Source organism: Ictalurus punctatus, chromosome 9 (genome assembly GCF_001660625.3).
Source record: "Ictalurus punctatus breed USDA103 chromosome 9, Coco_2.0, whole genome shotgun sequence".
Lineage (NCBI taxonomy): Eukaryota > Metazoa > Chordata > Actinopteri > Siluriformes > Ictaluridae > Ictalurus > Ictalurus punctatus.
In genome coordinates this window covers 17,557,643-17,580,588 of record NC_030424.2, presented here as the reverse complement: position 1 = coordinate 17,580,588, position 22,946 = coordinate 17,557,643, and the positions used below count along the sequence as shown (strand labels likewise).

General features: G+C 38.3%; 1 protein-coding gene across 2 annotated transcripts in view; it reads right to left on the bottom strand.

The window, feature by feature from the left end:
* akap6 (A kinase (PRKA) anchor protein 6) overlaps nt 1-22,946 on the bottom strand; it is a 109,753-nt gene that overhangs the window by 75,337 nt on the left and 11,470 nt on the right. For both annotated transcript variants that reach the window (XM_017477206.3, XM_047157685.2), the window contains exons 3-4: nt 8,087-8,338; nt 5,047-6,543 (exon numbers count right to left, since the gene is read on the bottom strand). In XM_017477206.3, coding sequence (XP_017332695.1) covers nt 5,047-6,543; nt 8,087-8,338 — 1,749 coding nt within the window. The remainder of the gene's footprint in view (nt 1-5,046; nt 6,544-8,086; nt 8,339-22,946) is intronic.

Below are 22,946 nucleotides of genomic sequence, written 5' to 3'. Positions count from 1 at the left end.
TATATTCATTCAAATGTTATCCAGTATATCTTAGAAATGTGCATTCTGACACATCTTATTAATATTATATCTTCATATCACCTAGCCCTAAAAATATCCAACAGAATATATTTTCTACTTCAATATAAATTATAAATTATATTCGGACTTTTTGGAAACATCCGAGAGTTTAGAGAATTTTGCACTTAAGAGCCTTATTTCTCCCCTAATATCTATCTTCTTCCTGTGAACACAGAACCTTAAGTAACAACGGAGAAGTACAAGTTAAATGATATATAATATTTACATACTGTGTATATATGTCTTGTCTTTGACACACATACATTGAAGTGTGCATGACCATACAGGACAAAGAAAAAAAACCCATCTAAATTCTCCTGATCTAGCATGACATGTGCTGTCTAAAGTGAAATCCAGCCATGACAGCTAGTTGCTCAGATGTTTGATGATGATCAGTACCCCCGATGCAAGTATCTTTTAAATTACAATTTCGCATATCGTTGATAATGTCTGAGGTACACAAAGTTGTGGAGCAGCAGCGTGCTTTAATCTAACGTGGACAGTGCTGAGCAGAATGTCATTCAGCACTTGTCCTTGATGTTCTTGAGCTGCTGAACGGAAACGGTCGTGTTGTTTTGATGTGTGACCACTGCCACCTTTTGGTCATCTCTAAAACTGCATCTCCCTAAAGAATAATTATCATTCCATGTATCCATTTGCTCTCGGATCAAGCTTGAGGATGACCAGAGGGAGAACACAGTGAGAGGGGAACACAGTCCTCTAATTACAGTGAAATGCATGCTCTTATACATCACAGTCCTCTGGAGCCACATTCTAATGCCATAAACCTGAACTGATCAAATGGCACTTTGTAATATTTCTAATGAACTATACAGCCAGACCCCCAGGCTTTATCCGAGGATACTGCTCGCTTTTATTACTACAGCAGCTCATTACCTAACATTGATGAAAATCAAAGATATTGATACAAATGACCTCTCCACACGCCAGCTAAGAAAGCTTTCATTTATCGAATATTTAGTCTCGACTTCTGAAGGAGAGCAGCTTTGAAGTGGGCAAGAGTGAGTGAGCGCTGGAGAGAGAGAACAAGAGAGAGAGAGAGAGAGAAAGATTGAGCAAGAATGAAAGAAAGATGAAGAGATGGTGTTCTGTGTGTAAGTACCATTATCAAACCTGAACACAGACTGGGCAGCTTGGATTATTGTCTCTGCTTTAACAACTCTCTTGCAAAGCTACATAATGTATAGACACAACATATATATAATAGAGATGAGACAACTCATGGCCTGTAAGATTACACTAAAAAACTGTCCATAACATACGGAACTGTTAGAGTGGTAGAGCTGATTAGGGTTTCTCTCTAGCACTGTGCATTTGAAACCCAATGAATCCACATCCCTGGCTAACAGAGTATAATCAAGCGATCAGCATGACTACAACTCTACACGTCTGTGAGATAATGTTCACTGAATATGACAGTTAGAGTTCTCCTCCAAGCAGTTTCAGCTGCCCTATGGCATTGCACGTGCAGCAGTTTGAAAAGACGTCGTACTTAAATCCGTTCCTGGGGAAAATCAGGTAAAAAATGAAAACATATTCAACTGCATACGTAAAATACTAATCAAAATTAGTACTTGGAGAAAACAGCCTGGCACAAGCTACAAGATTTCATAACGTCCTAGTACAATTTTGAAAAGAAACTGTCCAATCGGGCCTTTCGAGAGTGGAGCCTTTTTCCATTAAAAAAAAAGTTTATATCTAGCATGTTAAAGATATAACTGCATAGATAGATAGATAGACAGACAGATATACTATATGGCCAAAAGTTTGTGGATTGTAACACTCAAATGTGCTTGTTGAACATCCCATTTCAGATTCAGTCCCCCTTTGCTGCTATAATAACCTCCACTCTTCTAGGAAGGCTTTCTACAAGATTTTGGAGCATGGCTCATTCAGCCACAAGAGCATTAGTGAGGTCAGGCACTGATGTTTGGGTGAGGAGGCCTGGGGTGTTCATCCCAAAGGTGTTCAGTGGGGTTGAAGTCAGGGCTCTGTGCAGGCCACTGGAATTCTTCCACTCCAAATTATGTAAGCCATAACTTTGCTTTGTGTACAGAGGCACTGGCATGCTGGAACAGGTTTGGGCTCACATATGGGTGTGATCAGGTGTCAACAAACTTTGGGCCATATAGTGTAGGTAGATAGATGGGCAGACTGTGTGGAGTTTTCCATGTTCTTCAGGTTCCGCCCACTGTCCAACTGTCTCCCACTCTAAACTGTCCAATGGTGTGAATGAGTGTTTTAATGGATGTGTGCATGGTGCCCTGCAATGGACTAGTGTCCCATCTTAGGTAGTTTGGCCCGCCTTATGGGTCTTGAGTCAGGGATAGACTCTGGAACAACCACAACTGTGACTAGGATAAAGCAGTTATTGAAGATGAATAAATGAATATTATGTAATCTTTAAAACACATTACCTCGCCTGCTCTGTTAGTCATATGACATCAGCTATTTATGAATGTTTGTCTAAGCCCAAGGTGCTGAAAGTTTTGGAGCTGCTTTAGGAATTGCTTTATACTTTGTGAATTTTGGTTTGTGAATTACTCTGTTAGCGTGTCTTTCTCCTAAAATATCTAGTTAGTAGCCTCATGATATTTAAATTCATGTTACTATAAAATAAACCCATGTGATTATTTTAGTTCAAATTGCTGACAGCATCACTACAGTACCACAACATGCCACTGGGGGGACCAGAGCCCACAGGTTAAAGACTGCTGGTGTAGACAGAGAGTTAACAAACACAACACAGCCACAGTACAAGAGTCAATGGAGATCAAATGGCTCTGCGGCTACTTTTTATATGTCTAACTCTTCTTCTCCTAATCCTCTACACCGAAAAAGTCTCAGAGCAGATGAATATGTAGCCTCTGGTCACTGTGTTAACAGAGAGAAGATGAAGAAAAAAAGGATATCCAATTTATCGCCTTAGAAAGACAGAAAATGTACCATGAAAAAGGAAGCAATATATCAGGAGAGATGGACAAAAAGGAAAAAGAGAAATAGAGAGAGGAAGAGAGACACAGAGAGTGTGAGAGAGAGAGACAGAGAGACCAGGAGATGGAGAGGAGGTTGGTCAGAAGCGTCACACTTGAATAAGCCCCGAGACTCCCCCCAGCAAAGGCTTCAGCTGCCAGCTGTCTGTTGCCGAGAGGATGAAGTCATCTCCAGGGGCCACATGCTAATGTAATCAATCACTTCCCCCCGTGACACGCATCATCTCAGGTGGATGCGCCTGCCTGCCTCAACCTGGCCCAGTCATCCTCACAGACACAAACACACACTCACACATTCCCTCATACTCTTTCTTCCATTTTTTTTTCTTTCTCACAACACAGACGCAGCAAGCAGGACTAGCCAGACTCATTCATTTGATCAATTCTTTCATCTCATCTCATGTCGTCTCATCTCATCTCCACTACTGATTCTGATCATCGTGTCTGCTGGCAGAGGACTAATCAGGAGGCTTTTACAGTTCTGCAAGCAGGGATTTGTAGATTAAATGGATTCCATTATGGAATGTTTTAAAACAGATGTTTTACAGTTTTAGAAACAGGAAAAATATCTAGTTTGAGTTTGTAACAGTGTTTTATATATTTATAAATATATAAATATATATTTATATATAAATATAGATACAGATATAGATATATACATATGCACTACCGGTCAAAACCTTGGAGACACTTGACTGAAATGTTTCTGATGATATTAAATACCTTTTGATCTGAAGGTGTATGATTAACATGTTTTGTTGTAGACAAAAATATAATTGTGCCAACATATTCATTTCTTTCATTAGAAAACTAACATTTTATTTACAAATTTTAATTTTTTTTAAATGGATGACTTGGATCGAAATATTCCAAAAAGCAGCCAATAAGTGTTCCACATAGGTTAAAAAGCATCTCAGGGAGATTCCTCAATAAATCAGTTGAGAAAATGCCAAGAATATATTTCTACTCTGAAGATGCTAAAATACTAAATTATTTTGATTTATTTTGGGGGTTTTTTTTATCACAACATAATTCCAATAGTTCCATTTGTGGTATTCCAGAGTTTTGATTATTGAGTTTTATTATTATTCTAAAATGTGGGGAAAAAATAATAAATATTCAGAATGAGTTTTGACCGGTAGTGTGTGTGTGTGTATATATATATATATATATACACACACAAACACACACACACACAATGTATACACAATATGTATATATATGTATATACAATGTTCATACAATTCTGTAACATACTGTGAAAAATGGTTTTAAATAGTTTTATTTCTGTTTCCTCAGACACATGATGTATATATTTTCACTTCTTCATCTTTAGTTACTTTCACAATTGCTTCTATATATCTAATCTTTTACTCCATTATTCTAAAATTTCCCTTAGTTAAATGTCTATTTTATATATGTTAACAGTCCATACACTTGTCTGGTCTGTTTAGTATGTTACATGTCATACATGAGTGCAAACACCAGAACAAATTCCACAAAATAAAGAGATTCTGATGGAAACTATATGATGCTTGTATTTCTTTCAGTGAACCACCAGGTGGCAGAAGTGTATAGCCTTTTTTTTTTTAAGTACCCCTCACTGCAGAACTACAAGTCCAGGAAGTTTAATCGGACCTGTTTCAGCTTCTCCTTCCTGAGTAGGTGTATGGTTAGGGAGTTGCTTATAAGTCCAGCATTTCTTTTAGAGTAGTTTGGCCTAATGATTAGGGACTTGAGCTACTGATCAGACAGTAGCTAATGTAAATGTAAACTGCTGATTGCTTTATACTTTATTCCCAATATTATGTATTGAAAGTTCTCTTCAGCTGTCTTTAACTGTCCCATTTATTTTTTTTTTGATGGTCCTAATTTATAAGTAGCAAACAAATTATTAGTCATACCTTTGACTGTTATGTCAAGTATTTTAGGATGTGTATTTCTAATGAAAAACTGAATAAAATAATCTCACCTCTAATTTTCCCCAAATGTCCTGGTAGTTCTCCTGGTGCTGGATGTCTTCCAGTAGCTGTTCGATCAGAGGCGTGCACTGGAGCACCATCCTGGAGGCCTCAGGTTGCACAGTAATCCTCTCAGCTTGTCGAGACTTGGGTGCACACCACCCACTCTCATCTTCTGACACCAAGTCACTGAGGGGTCCAGACTCGATACTTTCATCTACAGAGGGAGCCACATCACTGGATGAGGATGAAATCCTCCCTGTTGAGAAGTGCTTCCTATTGGGCCGGGGAGAAAAGAGATGGGTATTGGTCTCCCATTCTGGGTTGGCCTCGGTCAGCTCCCAATTGTCCACATCCTGAACTGACTGCTGCAGGGCTCTTGGGGGTAAGGCCTGAGCCAAACTCTCCAACTTTGAGGCCAGCATCTCAGTCTTCTTCAGTTGGGCAGGAAGGGCAAGGAATTCCTCAGAGCCATACCAGCAATCATCTTTAGGGCTACTGTTCTCTAGGATATGAGAGCCCTGTTTCGGCATGATCCACTGAGAACCTGTGGTAGGAAGATGACCATCCAGACTGGAAGAGCTTTCACCTGAATCGTGATTTGAGGTTTCTTCCCCTGAAGAGGGTGGAGGGGTGGAGGAGTCATTGATCACCTGCGTGTGTTTGGAGTGCTTGCTCTTTGAGTGTGAGTACAGGTTACTGTGTTCTTTGTCGTATTCCTGCTCAGCCACAGATACGCTTCTCTGGATGGGTATTTGGACTTGGCGCTTCTGGAGAGCTGCTTGGTGACTCGCTTGCCGGTTCTTTGCATTCATGATGTGGAGATTCTCTTCTGACTGACTCCCACTGCTGGGGTACACTGCCTCCAGGTCCAGCCAGAATCTAGAACGATCAGGCAGATCCAAAAGAGAAGGTGTGCTTCTGCTCATGTCAGTCTGGTACTGGAGGGAAGATTCTTCCACGTACATAGGCTTTTTGGGCATGGAGGGCTGAGTAGGTGATACGTCATTACTATGAGAGCCTTGGAGTGGACGCTTGGAGAGGCCAACGTCATTCTCTCCCTGCATAGCTGTGTCTATGGATGGTGCCTGGTCCATGGACTTGCTCTGGGTTTCCTGGGTGGAATCAGCTGGTTCCCCCACAGGCCTTTGGGTGGATGTGACTGGTTCCTCCACAAGCCCCTGGTTAGATGTTGTTGGTTCACACACAGAATCCTGGGTGGATTTGGTTGATTCCTCCTCTGTAGGTGAGGATGATTCTTGACTCTGTTTAGAGGCAGCAATAGTGAGAAGATCTACACTCTGAAGCAATTCAGGGAAGTCTCGCTCCAGCTCAGGATAGAGGGAGCGTGGGTCTTGACCCAGGCCTCGGCCTTCTGGGTCTTCACTAGGACTGTAGTCACTCAGTTCATAGGCAGTGATGCCACAATCCAGGGAGAAGTAGTCTTGACTACACTTAATAATCAGCTGACCTGAGTCGTCCACCTCTGTCAGAGAGTCCAGTCGAGCCTGGAGGCAAGGAAAAAAGCAAAGCACAGTATTATATGCATATGTACATACAGTAAATGCAAACTATGTTTGATGGATGTGCTGCACAGATTATTTGTCAGGTATTGAGTTATACACAAGGCACTGGAGCTGAACACACACAAAAGCTAAAAGCCTAATAAAAATAAGCCTTTATTTTCTTATTAACTTCAAGAGAAAATGAGGGAACGGCAGTTTATAGCTGCTATAATGTAAGTGATAACAGGAACCATCTTTTTCATGAATGGGCTACAATATTAAATAACCATAAATGGTCTGACATGCCATATTTTTGATAAATTTTTTAAAATGTTGGCAAATTTCTGTTATATAAAAGAAATGAAGCACTTCATTTTATGGGAAATTAATCAATGACAGGATGGTGTAGTGCAGCACAACATGAAATGTGCGCACTGTGCTTTATTCCTTATTATTTTTATGCAAACTACGTAGAAGGTTATAAGATTCAAATGGAACTTTCTGCTAACAGAAAAGTGATGGGATTCATCACCTATCCCTTAACCATAAAATAAAAAGTTCCTGTGGCATCATTTTTTGGCATAGCTGAGAGTTTAGGGTTCAATCCTGAGCATCGCATGTATATACATTCCCATACTGTAGCCACCCAAAGCATTATTAAAAGCTAAAATTTCATGTTTATACTGTAGGTTATGTAGTTTACTTCATGAATGTAGTGTATTGTAGTTTACAAGGATGTAATGGGGTTTTTTAAAGTTTTTTACAAGGATGTAGTAGGCTTTAATAGCTTTAATAGTTTTAATAGGTTGTAATAGTTTTTTTTTTAAAAACCAAAGCTCATATTCCTTCCTCTGGACATGATGACAAACAAAATGCAATAGATGCTTTTGACAACTGCAGAATTCCTTTGAGAGGAAACAGGACTAGAGACAAAATACGCACTGTAGCTCATGATAAAGAGAGAGGTAATGTAAAGCATAAGTATCAAGTATGAATCATCAGCTATTTAGAAATTTTCATACAAAGAGGAGAAACACAAAATGTCCACATAAAAAAAAAACGAGATCAGACAATCAGGCAAATCAGTTATATGTAAAATGGATGTTTATATAATTCTGTTTGAAAACAGAAATTAACTAAAAACAAGACGTGTAAGATGTGAGTTAATGCGTATATTTTTACAGATGTGAGATGTGAGTATATTTTTACAGATGTGAGAAGTGAGTATATTTTAACAGATGTGAGATCTGAGTATATTTTTGATCCCATTTTATTCCAAAGCAAGTATACAACTAGTACATTAATAGCATTTTTTTAAAATAACTAAATTATAAAAAAAATTCTTGAGATAAATATGAGATATTTGTGGCTACAGAATGAATAAGTTGTCTGTGTATTGTATTAGGTAGGATATATTCTCCCTATTTTGTCTTACATAGCATCTTTCGCTGTGTTTATGTAGTCTTTGACATGCTATTCCAACCTGTGTGTGCATATGATACACAGTGTGTGTGTGTGTGTGTGTGTGTGTGTGTGTGTGTGTGACCTGGTCGTGGTCTTCGCTGAAAGCCTGCAGTATGTCCGTTTGCCGGGTGTAGTTGCCGTTGGAATCCTGCAGGCCCTGGAGAAGTCTCTCCTTCAGAACCAGCACAGACACACGGAGCTGGTGCCAAAGGAGCTGCACGGTGCGGATGTCCACAATGATGTTCACCGAATACGACAGCAGCTTCAGGGAGAACTCAGTCTCCAACAATGCATGAATCTGCTCCACATGATCCGATATGTCCTCACAGATGTCCTATTTCACACAGACACACACACACACACACACACACACACACGTACATACAGGAGATTTTACAAACTGATTTACAAAACTGTTATGAGACCTCACATGCTTTTAATCCAAAGCTAATATTCCTTCCTCTGGACATGATGGCAAACCCAAAATGCAATAGATGCTTTTGACAACTGCAGAATGCTTTGAGAGGAAACAAAACTAGTGATGAAATATGTACTTTGATAAAGAGATAGGTAATGTAAAACATAAGTATCACCATCAAGTATAAACCATTAGATTAGGTCTAAAGATGCCACAGCCAAAGCAGGTATTTGAACTGACACAAGCAAGGATCTCGAAAAGTCAGGTGTTAACATTAAAAGTGAAAAATATATATTAAAAGGCACCTACCGTAAAAAAAAAAAAAAGATACCCTCTGTAGAATGTTTTACAAAAATCTATACAGCCACCACATGAAATACAGGAAGACTTATGTCATACTTCCACATTTTGCACTTGAGTCAGTTTCACATGAGGTATGAATAATTTACACACAATATCACAGTGTAAACAACTCTGTCCCACACGGCACTGTGAACTGACACTGTGCCAGATGACCCTGATTACACTTTGGGGACCAATAAATAAAACTAAACTGTGACAATAGGAATTATTATATTGTGCCTTTATCCTAGGTACAAAAACCTTTTACCTTCAAGTTTAAAACCACATGACCAACAACAGCATGACCAGCCTGGTCCAAACTGGAATGGAGCCATATTAGCAAACCCAGTTTAGCCCAGTACCAGTATAATCATGATGATGTTATAACTCATTAACAGTATCTTCAATATTGGGATTATCAAAACCAACTATTAGCATAAACACAAAGAGTTAAGTATCTGTTATGGGAGCAAGTATAAACTAAACCTAGTGCTTCAGTTTAAAGGCATGACATTACTTATTCATATACTGAATCTCACATATTCAGATTAAAACTGCTATAACCATTCTTATCACAGTCTAAAAATTCAAGGACTGTGGTTTGAGCTCCGGTTACTGTCTGGGTTGTACATGTTCTCCCCGTGTGCACATGGGTTTCCTCAGGGTACACTTGTTTCCTACCACCTCCTAAACCCATGCTAGTAGGTTGTTTGGCTTTTAGCTGCTATCTGTTTTTGTTTTTTGCTTTTGTATGTGTGTGTGTGTGTGTGTGTGTGTGTGTGTGTGTGTGTGTGTGTGTGTGTGTGTGTGTGTGTGTGTGAGTGTGATACCCTAGGATGCACTTGGACCTTGACAATGATAAAGCCTTCACTGTAAATGAACAAACATACAACTTTTCTGTATGCAGTCATCTGTGCCTGCTAATTTCCCCCCACAAAATAAACTATAAACAAACAGGATGAAACATGCCAACTTGATGGGGGTGATAAGTCTAGGATCATGACAGTGTTATTGATGTATCTTTTTTTAAGTAACAGGATGTGAGACAATCAGGCAAATCAGTTATATGTAAAATGGATGTTTATATCACAGTAAACATTTTGCTCAGAGGTTCTGAACCTTTTCTTTCTCAAAGGTAAGCTCGTTCATTTCATTCGCTGAATTTCCTCAACAATATCTAACCAGTGGGTTATAACTGGTGGAATACTGTGAAACCATTTGCTTGTAATGCTTGTTTACTAGCAGCCAACAAAATTCTCATTAAGTATTTGTCTCTCTTCATTTCTCTGTATTCTCCTAAATACAAAGTAATTAAACTGCAAGTATCTCAACCCCTAAATTCTTAGACACTGTGTTTCTCCAGTACAAGTCAAGAATTATGTGAGCTGAGCAGACTTCCCAAACATCCCAGAGTTCTGAGGACAATTTTGTCTTCTTAAAAATTTACTGATTGGCATTTCTTTCAAATTGCCCTGCGATCGATTGGCACCCTGTCCAGGGTGTATCCCGCCATGTGCCCGATGCTCCCTGGGATAGGCTCAAGGTTCCCTACGACTCTGTAGGATAATCGGTATAGAAAATGGATGGATGGATGGATGGATGGAATTCCTTTCAAATATTATAATTGCAATGTATTTTGCAATGGTGACATTTGTTCAAACTGAAAAAAAACAGCAGTATCAGCAGTGAAAGAGGCACAAATGCACCTTGCATAATCCCTGTCCATTCTTCTTCTAAGATAAGTGACTCTGGGAAAAGACATGTTGTTCTAAGGCAAAGGTTCTCAACTTTGGGGTCGCAACCTCATGTGGGGTCACCTGGGGTGCAGCTGGGGTTGCATTCGATTTTTACCAACTATTAAAATTTGATTTATGACTTATTTGAAAAACTGACAAATTCTTTATTATTATTATTATTATTATTATTATTATTATTATTATTATTACAATTTCATTATCCTTCATTCAGTTTGGATCTCCTCCAGTTTGGAGCACCAAGTCCAACACGCTCTCGTGTTAATCAAAGTGGCCTTTTACTGACAGCGTGACAACATTCAGCCTTTAATGGGGTCACTGGCCAAAAAAGGTTGAGAACCCCTGTTCTAAATAGATAAATAAATGTGTGGGATTCAAGTATAGCTGCTGGTAAGAGCAAGACCACGAATAGTATAATTATGGCCTCATGACGCCTGGTTGCTCTTTCTCTCTCTGTCTCTATGGAATAAATTACAAACTGCTGATATTAAAAGGGTCATTTCAGAATTTAATACTGTGAGACAGAAATCTTTACCCTGGCCTAAAACAGGGGTCCAGCTGCTGGGAACATATGACATACTCAGCCACCCAGCCACCAAGACACACACACACACACAAACACACACACACAAACACATACACACAAGTGCACATATACTCTTTTGAAGGAGAATCACACGACAATAACATATACATTATTATAACATTCTATACATTCTATAAGTATAGAAATCCTGCTTTCTGTTATGTTAGTAACTGTTAGAAAGTAACATTGAAAATCTATTTCTATAAACAAATACTGGAATGACTTGTTTCTTTATTCCACAAATAAATGTTATAATATGAAGTTCTCATGAAGTTCTCATCCCTTCCTCAGTGACCTTTTGTTTAAAAAAGTCACAAAAGTACTCTGCTCTCATGGATATCAAACAATTGCAAACACAACACAGGTTTATCGTTAAAAAAAACTCTATTAAATATAGGTGTACAACAATTATTGGCACCCTTTTAGTCAATACTTTGGCTACCTTTCTTTGCCAAGATAACAGCTCTGAGTCTTCACCTATAATGCCTGATGAGGTTAGAGAATACATGGCAAAGGATCTGACCATTCCTCCATACGGAATCTCTCCAGTTCCTTCAAATTTCGAGGTCCACGCTGGTGGAGTCTCCTCTTCAGTTCATCCCACAGGTTTTCTATGTGTTGAAGTCATGAGACTGGGATGGCCATGGCAGGATCTTGATTTTGCAGTTAGTAAACCATTTTTGTGTTGATTTTGATGTATGTTTTGGATCATTGTCCTGCTGGAAGATCCAACCATGGCTAATTATAATCTTCCTGGCAGAGGCAGTCAGGTTTTCATTTAATATCTGTTTATATTTAATCGAGTCCATGATGCCATGTATCCAAACAAAATGTCCAGGTCCTCTGGCAGAAAAACAGCCTGAAAACATTAAAGAGCCACCACGATATTTAACCGTGGGCATGAGGTACTTTTCCATATGGCTCCCTCTCTGTGTGTGCCAAAACCACCTCTGGTGTTTATTGTCAAAAAGCTCTATTTTGATCTCATCTGACCATATTACCCACTTGAAGTTCCAGTAGTGTCTGGCAAACTGAAGATGTTTGAGTTTGTTTTTAGATGAGAGTAGAGGCTTTTTTCTTGAAACCCTTCCGAGCAACTTAAGGTGTTGTAGGTGACTTCGGATTGTAGTTTTGGAGACCTTCTGACACCAAGACATAACTAACTTCTACAATTCTCCAGCTGTGATCCTTGGAGATTTTTTGGCCACTCTAATCATCCTCTTCACAGTGCGTTGAGACAATATAGACATACGTTCAATTACAGGTTGATTCATAACATTTCCAGTTGACTGGAACTTCTTAATTATTGCCCTGATGGTGGAAATGAGCATTTTCAATGCTTGTGCTATTTTCTTATAGCCACTTCCCATTTTGTGAAGCTCAACAACCTTTTGCCACACATCACAGCTATATTCCTTGGTCTTACCCATTGTTATGAATGACTAAGGGAATCTGGCCTATGTGTTACCTCATATTTATACCCCAGTGAAACAGGAAGTCATGGTTGAACAATTTCCTGTTCCTATTCACCCAGGTGTACAAAACACTTTTTAAATATCAATGGGAATATACTTCAAATATATTTTTCTCATATGAATTCATTGGGGTGCCAATAATGTTGCACACCTATATTTAACAGATTTAAAGTTTTGTGGGTTTTTTTTGATAAACCTGTGTTGTGTTTGCAATTGTTTGATATCCATGAAAGCAGAGTATTTTTGTGATTTTTTAAACAAGAGATCAAAAGGTTAAACAATAAAAACAAAATTTCACAGGCTTCTTTGCTCATATTTACCAGGGGTGCCAATATTAGTAGCGGGCACTATGTATCTTGGAGATTCCAGCTAACTCCATATGGGAAACTACTGCACTGCCTAATGTAAAGAAATTAGGACTTCGGTAGCTATGAAGGACTAGAATACAGCAGATATGCCAAAGCAACTGCCGCACTGTTATGACTCTTGTGATGTTGCCAGCCGGCACCAGCATCTTGGCCATGGTGCTTCCTGCCTCCTAATATAATGTGTCATGTCTGAATGTAGGTCAGACCTTCTGCCAACATAATAAAGACCCTACACCCAACACGAGACTTCTACCACAGCGGCTCAAAAATAAACACTACAATAGGGGTCAACTGCATAAAAAAACAGCATCTAAACCTGGTCAAAGGACTTCACACCACCTTAAGTAAAATATTGTGAACAAGTATTATGATAAAGACAAATGCATCAAATTCTAATATTAGTATTGATAACCATTAACTCTTGATGTGGTAGCATTAGAGTAATATTTTATGAGCATTTTGTGTGTACATAATTCACTTTAAATTCAATTTGATTTGTTTAGTGCTTTTTACAATGAACATTGTCTCAAAGCAGCTTTACAGAAACAGATAAACACAGGATATAGATTATGCGTGAATGAGCAAGTCAGTGGCGACAGTCGCAAGGAAAAACTCCCTGAGACGATATGAGAAAGAAACCTTGAAAGGAACCAGACTCAGAAGAGAACCCATCATCATCCGGGTAACAACGGATAGTGTGAAAGTAAAGGGAAGTTAATTATATTTTTTATATGAAGTTAATAATGAACATTACTGCATGTATATGCAGAGATTTACTATAAATGTACTCTAACTTTTGTCCATATCAACACTAATATACACTATGCAATATGCAGTATTATCACATATGGCATTACAGAGCCTTAAACAACTCTGAGATGTCCTACATGTCGTTTGCACGTGGTTGGTTTGCCGAGTGTGTGCAACAAACACTCAACGTATGAACAGTGAAAACAACATGAGGGATCTAAAGACAACCTCTCAACACCAAGTGCACTCTTCCTTTTCATAGTTAAAGCACACAAGCAGCAACAGCACTTTTTTAAAAACCATGAATAAAAAAACCTTCTCAAGTACACAGACTGTAGAAAATCAGTGGAATCTGATACAGCATTTTATATAGATCCAACTAAGCAAATTAGATTTTATTCCTGCACTATAATATATGGTGTAATGTATTGTATTATAACATATGACATAATTGCCTGTAACCTTAACCATGCACATCCTAGAACTGAATTAAACTATACTACTGTAATGCATGACAATCATATTCCAAGTGGCATATGCTTACCTCCTCTGTGCTGCACAATATAAGATGAAAAATAAAGAATTTTAGTAAATAAAAGAATAGCAATGCATTGAGAGCACGTAAGCAAGGTTGAGCTGTATCTACACTGCCACTGTTGAACACATGTTTTAGAGGCTGTTCTGTATGTCCAGCTTTACTCTGTCTTTCACACCCCCAACACTGACCCGTTTTCCCCTCTCTGAAGGAGGGGCTCTCACTACTGCACAGCTATTTTGGGATTCAACCTCCCTCCCCTCCTCCACAGAGCCCTTGTGCCAGGTTCACTCAAAATAGCCAAGTGCAAACGGGCCAGGCATCTGCTACTGGGGAGGTCACACTCACACTCCCCAGAACCTATGACTTTCCACACGCCCTTAGACACAGTCACTTTCTGTTGTTGTTGATTTTGTTGCTGCTGAGAGGAAGAGACAGAGTTGTGAGTTGCTATGCTGGACATTTGCTGGACAGCCTCTTCACAGGTTAATGATAACTCAGAGAGATTTGCACTCGGCACTTCCATTTCTACAGGGAAAAATGAATGATGGGATCTCGGTCTTATTGAGCCAGCAAGATAATGTACAGTGTCCCAAAAGTGGCAGTAATTAGACCTAGTTGTGTCTAATCCAGCTGAACCCCATTATGAATGCACTTTCATAGATTTTAAGGAATTAGTAACTACAGTGGCAAATACATTTTCATACAGGCCAGTTGGTATTGGTATAACTTTTTTGCTTCAATAAACAACATTATCATTTAAAAACTGTATTTTATGTTTACTCAGGTGGCTTTTGTTTTATCTTAAATTTTGTTTTAATTTCTGAAACAATTCAGTATGAGATATAACCAAAAATAGAAGAAATCAGGATGGGGCAATACTTTTTCACATCACTGTATATATGTTTTCTCAGATAGCCTTTAACCCAGCAATCAGGGGACACCCCCCAGACATCGCAAACGTCCACTTAGGTCCGCATTTGGTCCGGTTTATAACGTATAAGAGTCATAACATAAATCATAACACCACTGAATGTGTTCATTTCAGCGAAAGTCCCCTAAGCTTCCCGAATGGCCGCTGGACGTCCTGTGAACATCCCCATCAACGTCCATAGGAAGTCAAGGGGACCCTACACATGGACGTTTGGGGGACGTTCATAGAGGCCATTTAGGGGACGTCCTGGAGACCTTTTTTAGTGAGCTGGGAAGAATGCCTTTGAAAAAAAGAAGAACGTAATATGCTCTCACAAGGCTGCGATGGACTTTAACATGAAACATGGCGAGCATCATCACACAAGACACTCCTGCCAAACTTACTGACAAATTAAAAAAGACTGGAAGTGTTGCCGACCAACTGAGAAGTGGACGTCCACGAACATCCACTGACAAAGGTACAACGGTCATGGTGCTGGCGTACATAGTCCCCTATGCATGGAGACTTTTGGGACACCCTGTAGTTTGAAAAACTATGAAACTCTTATATAGTAAGCTAATATCTTTTATTCGTTCGTCTTCAGTAACCAGTAGGTTCCCAGACTATCCCAGGAACAGGATGCAAGATGGGAGAACATCCTAAATAGGATGTCAGTAAATTTGAGGTGGAAATCCACCTACCAGCATGTTTTTGGGAGGTGTGAGGAACCCAGAGAAGCCAAAGGAAACCTGGACACATGTGGGGAAAACATATGAAGCTCCACACAGACAGAAAGACGAGCTCAGAATTGAACCAGGGATTCTGGAGCTGTGATGTGGCAACGTGAGCCACCGTACTGTCCAACTAATATCATACAGTGACGTATACATTGGCCTTCATTCAAATTCTATTGTACTGACATACAAATGGTCTTAGCAAGGTTTGAAGTAGGTATGGACACTAATATATATTCCATGTTGATGTTCAGTGTCTCTGTGGCTATTCTGAGTGCCTCAGGAGCAGCTAGACCAGATATATTACTCAAATACTGTATCTCATATAGAAGAGTGAAGTTGAAGCTGATAAATCACACCATAAAGAGTAATATTGCACCCATCAACCACAAAGACACAAATGGCTGTGAAATTTGGCTTCTCTAAAGAAGTGGAAACCCTTTCTGGTCAACACTGCCCTCACAATTCTCCTCTAAATACTTCCTTCTCTCATGTTTGCGCTTTCTCTTGTTGGGTGCGATAACATGCCAGGATTATTCGAATTCTCCAGAGTGCTGGGATTACATCACCTGAAATAAATATCCACAAGCAGCTGCAAGCCTTCTCTGAGACCTGATCCTGTCAATACACTGTGCACCTCAGAATATATCTCATTGTATGCATATGTGTGTGAATGTGTGTATAACACTAGAGGCATGGTCGCTTTAAGTTTGCCCACACCCACTGTACGCACATTGTTTAGTGGGTAGGGCTCAGAAGGGAATGTAGACACTGCAGCTGTAAGGCAAGATCTTCACACACACCCCTCTCCCTCTCTACATTCTATACACAGCTGTTGGTGGATGATGGCACCACAGCGTAAAGCGACAACTACACATTCTGCACATAGCCATATTTATACCACCTTTTCAATGGACTTTTTGAGAATGATGCCTGATGTGTTTTCTTCATGTAAGCCAAATATACCGGTGATGATACCACCTAGTGGTGAACAGATATTAGTACACATTTGACTAACTGCATCAGCATCACCACAAAAGAGTCGCTCAACTTTAAGATGACATCAAAACAGTTTAATAATTGTGGTAAGTATGCAATGGCGAAAGAGCAGCATTCTGGGCAGAATAAAAACAAAACAAGTTCGGGCTGGTTCACGTTAATACTACGATCATTTGGATCAGCACAGAAGCCAAAATGGTCTAAATGACCATCAGAAAGTATTACACTGCAAAACATGTCATCTTAGCAACTGAAAATATCTTGAATATACACAAGTTTGTCTAGTAATTCCTATTATAAAATTACCAAAAAAATTTAATAAAAATAAAAATAAGATTATTAAAACTATTTCTCGGCTAATTTCAAGCCTTAATTGTTGTTTTTTTATTCTATTGGCTGATCATTTTGTTTTTTATTTCTAGAAATAAATGCTAAAGAAATAGTCAAATGAACTGCCAATAGAACAACCCTATTTTAAGCTTGAAAGTAGCAACGTAAAAATGGCTTGAAATAGATTAATAGAAATTAAATTAATATTCTTATATTTTATTTATTGTAATCTTATAATAGGAAATACTAGATAAATATCCATCCATTTTCTGTACTGCTTATCCTACCCAGGGAGATGGAGCCTACTACAGGGAACTTGGGACACAAGGCGGGGGACACCCTGGAGGGGGTGCAAACCCATTGCAAGGCACATTCACACACATTCACACACTACGGACAAATTGGAAATGCCAATCAGCCTATAACACATGTCTTTAGACTGGGGGAGAAAAGTGGAGTACCTGGAGGAAGCACAGGGAGAACATGACAGCTCCACGCACACAAGGCAGAGGCAGCATTCGAGGTGCGAGTCAAACGTGCTAACCACTAAGCCAGCGTGCCTTCCACTAGATAAATATTACTACATTAACTGTATTTCCATTTGCAAAGATGTAATTATTTGCCGTGTAGAATAAAAACCTTGACTAGTACACTATATCCATACTCCTACTAACTCCCACACTAACTCCTCTCTAACAGGGTTTTATTACAGTTATTCTTAGACCCTGGCCAATTTTTAATGAGGATACAGTGCCAAGCAGAATTTTTGGCATCATTCATAGAAACAAGCAAAATAAATTATATAAAATTGTATAGTTTTATTTAATCTTTTTTTAAATAAAGGGTTTTTTTATTTTTGCATTTTTTCCCCTACAAAACAGTGATTTGACATTATCAGCACATTTATTAATATTAGTTAGTGATGCCTGGAATGGAGAAAAATAACAGCACAGTCTCTTCCTGTGACATCTAACAAGGAAAAACTGACTAACTGAAAATGTCATTTCAAAAATTTGATTTTGTGTTTCTTTAGCAATTTCTTTAACCGTTATTTATGCATAAACATGTTGGAAAACTAATAATAATAGGCAGCACCGACTTGCATGCATCCCTAACATCAGCTGACATCTAATAAAAGCTGATACTTCCATGTACTGGACAAATGAGCAACCAACTTTGATAACACACACCATATTGCTGGATGCCTATATGTCTTCAATGATATTTCAATCATCAATTTAACTTTTATTTGAAAAAACTACAGACATTTATAACATAAGCAACTAAATGTAAGTGACTTCAAGGTTTCTTTGGAGATCATCAAGTCATGCTTTAGAAGATCAAAATTAAAATGTCCTCACAATTTGTTATATATGGAATGGGATAACACATGATTACTTTGCTCATAAAAGTAGCAGTGCCTTTAGTCTGTTCTGCTGAATATGATTCTATGTTCATTAGCTTTTCTTTTTTTTTTTACATTTAAATGAAATATTTTCCTATTTATATTACATATACAAAAATTATCTATCTAAAAAATACCTTGTACTAAATTTTACCAAGCAAACTTATTAATTGGAACAATAAAAAAAATTCTCCACTAGATGGCAGACTTCAACTATCTAAAATTGACTGACACAGCAAAAGTGTAAAATTGCTAGGCCACAACACTGTATAGGTTATAGTTTACTCTGCTCTAGGACAAGTGAGTCAGCTCACAAAGGACAGTTATTATCAGGTTTGTTAGAGCACTGAGAACACTACACTCTGTCACTAATCTTGTTTGTACTTTCACCCTTCAACATGATTGTATATTATCATGATTAAATTATCATATCACATTTAGACTGAAACCATAGGACTGCGAAAACTAAAAATGTCAAATGGGATTGGGGGATTGCTTGGAACATAGCGAGGAAAGTACATTTACAGGAGTGATGGTAGGACATGTTAGGGACCTTTATTAATTTGTATTTTTTCCACTCATATAAAGCCACAATAATCGTTGTTTTGTATTCAGGAAGCACTGAATCTTGAACCACTGAATCTAACAAAAGAATAGAAATGACAGCCTCTGTAACAGAGGAGCTTTAGTCAATTCCATTCAGCAGTGTTTGCACTACGTAACCCAAAAGGAATCATTGTCTCATTGTCTCCTGAAAGAACAGACAAAGAGAGCAATCATTCCCAATGAGTCCTGAGAGAAGCTGAGCGAAACATTCACTCCACATTATTATTATTATTGCCATTAGAACTTGAGCCATAGTGCAGATTATGCATTTTTAATATTAGAATTTTTTTTTTAGAATAAATTGCTTTTTGTGCTCAGAAAAAAAAAATATTACAACCCTGTTGTCACTGAATAGCAACCAGCTGACTAATTAAGCACTGGGTGAGTAGCTAACTATATACTCCTATATCAGAAACTATATACTCCTACATCAGAAACTATATACTTCTACATCAGAAACTATATACTCCTTCATCAGAAACCATTTTAATGGTAAAAATAAAAAGAACAGTACTCCATCAGCACTCCAAAAGCACTATATCTTGCCGCTGGAACTGCTACCTGATTGGTTAGGTAATAATAAAACAAACAAGCTAGATATTTTTTAACCAGCTACAGTCAAATTACCTTGTTGGTGCTTCTCATAGTCTTCCACATAAAATATGCCTAATGTCCTAATGTGAACACAACCTAATAGTATTTTGTACCATTTTACAAAAATCGTAAAATTGTTACAATGACTACGTTTACATGGACAGCAGTAATCTAATTACTGACCTTATTCTGAATAAGACAATATTGTGATTAAGGTGTTTACATGAGTTGCTTTTAGAATACTCCTTCCATGTTCCTGTTTTACATGTTATAGAACATGTAAAATGTTATAGAACATGTAAGAGAGAACGGCACACCCCATCATTACGTCCCCACGCCGCAACGTCCAACGTTCCCTCCAGAATTTCACGTATCAACACACAGTTCGTCTTCGTTATGGTACCGTATACAGTTTTGGGTGTTTTTATTTTACATTTTTACGAAAGCTTCAAGTGCAGTTATTTATTTGTCATGCTATAAGTGCTAATAGACGACAGCTTGAAGCCATGGTTTGCTTCCAAAACCACGTAATTACCTACCTTATATAATAGCTGAGATGCATGTATTTTGCCTACTATATACATTTATTTCACCTACTATATAGCAGGTAAGTACATGGTTTCGGACGCAGCCTCGCTCTCTTGTTTGCCGTAAAACAGTTGAGCACTGCCGTGTGTGATCATGTCCTGTTGAAAAATGCGGTGAAAACTCACACAAAACGTTAAGATTGCGATTAAGGTGTTTACATGTCTGTAATGCACATCAATAATGATAGTTTCTTAATCAGAGTATTGTCTTAATCAGATTAATATTGGATTATTGTTGTCTATGTAAACGTACTCATTGGCATCTGTGCCTAACTGCATTTCCCATAATCCCCAGCCAGCCAGCGAACTCCAAGATCCATCACATGAGCAATCACAAGACTGACAAGCATCCTATCCCCCTTCACACTCTCTGGACTTCTAATCATGCACACCTTTAAATAGACCGGTTCATTCACCAACACCTTGCAAAGTCAGGAGATATATGTCTCAATCAGCTCCCTAGTTCAGTAGTCAGGGCACCAGTTCAAGGGTTGTCTCAATCGCCAAATCTTTCCAGTGCACCTGAATGTTTGTGCTCTAAAAAATCCCACAATGCACCACAAAAATTCAGTCCCTGCCGAGTTCTAGTCTTGTTGTAGATCACCTGACCCATGTCCTGTTTATTGGTTTTGATTACTACCTTGCCCTTTGGACTTGTCTGCCTCTGTTTTACGCAATAATCTGAAACCAGGGTTTGCATCCAAGCCTGATGGATTTCTGATTTTTAAAATAATCAGGATGATCTTAGGAAACCAGACCCTATTTTTCCTGATTGTAAAAAGAAGTCAAAAAACCAAAAACCAACAGTAATTTTATTCTAATAATTTCTATTAAAACAGTACCTCCAAAACAACTATCTAAGCATGCCAGTAGAAATGTTATTTGTCCACATATGTGAAGTAATCAAGATCATGATAGTAACATATTCACTTAAACACCGTCCTGCAAGTCACAGTGTGGCATCTCACATTTGTTCAGACACAGACAAAACAAACATGTACTTTCCCCGCTACAACCCATCACACATAATTTATTGACAGCCGCAGCTAAGCTATAAAAAGCCATGACAAGAGGGGCTTCAGTGTGTTTGCTGTAAACACGAAAAAGGATCAGAGGAACACGTGTCAGAGCTAGCTGAAATCTGAGTGATGCAAGAATAGTGCTCTTATAAGAGTGGACTTCAACAGATGTTCTGTCACTCCTGTATTAACAATGAACACGCTGAGAGAGCTGTGCCTGACGCAGCGTCTAAAAGCCTTCAGTTCCAAACATCGCTGTCTTGTTTATCCACTATTCTATGAACAGCCAGAATACTTCACTTCTTACTGAAGACACTGTACTACAAATATACACAGCCTGCAAGCTTTCTATTAATAGAAAGCCCTCATACAGCAATTATATAATTGCTTATTTAAAAAGGGCACTGGGTAGAATTTGAGCTCTAGCAGTTACCAGGGGAATAACATTAAGATGACTTTAAACCTAGGTCCAACTCATTAGCTTAACCTGTGATAGCTTAGCTCATTTAGCTAGCAATTTGGGCTTCTGTAGTTGCATTTTAAGGTAGCTAACCTATCTAGCTAGCTTCCAAGCACAGTTAGCTTGCTTAGGTAGACCAACAGTCATCATTAAAGCCATCGTCATTGCCTTAAAGCAGTTATTTCCATTGTGTACTGTGTTCATTGTCCAGGTTAATGCTGTTACTCACCTAATTAATAATATTAATACCTGTCCTATGTTTACATCTGAGGTTAGCTAAGTTTCATTATACTGTACACACGTGTATGATGACAATAAAGCTGAACTGAAGTGAATTATCTTAGCTCGCTTAGTTAGCAATGCAGATATTTGTTATCAGAGTTGGATAACCTAGCTTGCTATTTTACAAATATTTATCATCACTTTACTCGTGTATTTGACATTTGACATAAGAAGCCAAATAATGTAAGTATTGAAACTATTTGTTATTTACATATTTGTACATCTCGTGCAATAAATGTCCATAACCCCATAACTTAATCTTGGGGCACTCCACCCTCCACTGGACAGATTCTCTTAGAGAAAAAAAAGAAAAAAGAAAAAGGAAAAAAAACGCATTTAGAATCAGCACTACAGCTCGTTTAAAAATAGTTTTGATGAAATTAAATGAAAATTACTTAAATGAATTTAAATTTATGATTTAAAGAAATTAAATTAAAATAATACTCCACCAAATATAGAAGATCACCCAAAAGACATTGAGTGGGGACTGAGAGAATTGTGCCTCTTCAGTTTTGCACCGGAGCTATCAGGCTAAAGTAGCTAACAATAAGAAAAAGCTAGCTAACAAGTAAGAGTAGTTTTTATAAGAAGTTGGCTAAAAAAAAATGGGTTGAGAATATATTTTTTTAGAATATATTTTTTTTCAGAATTAATAATTAAGACTGATTAAATATTCAGTTTCGTGTACTAATCTGTGGGAGATTACCAGTGGACAGTTTTGTGTGTGATTTTCTCTGTCTCAGAAAAACAGGTGTAAATTAGTAGCATGCGTGTTGATCTGAGTT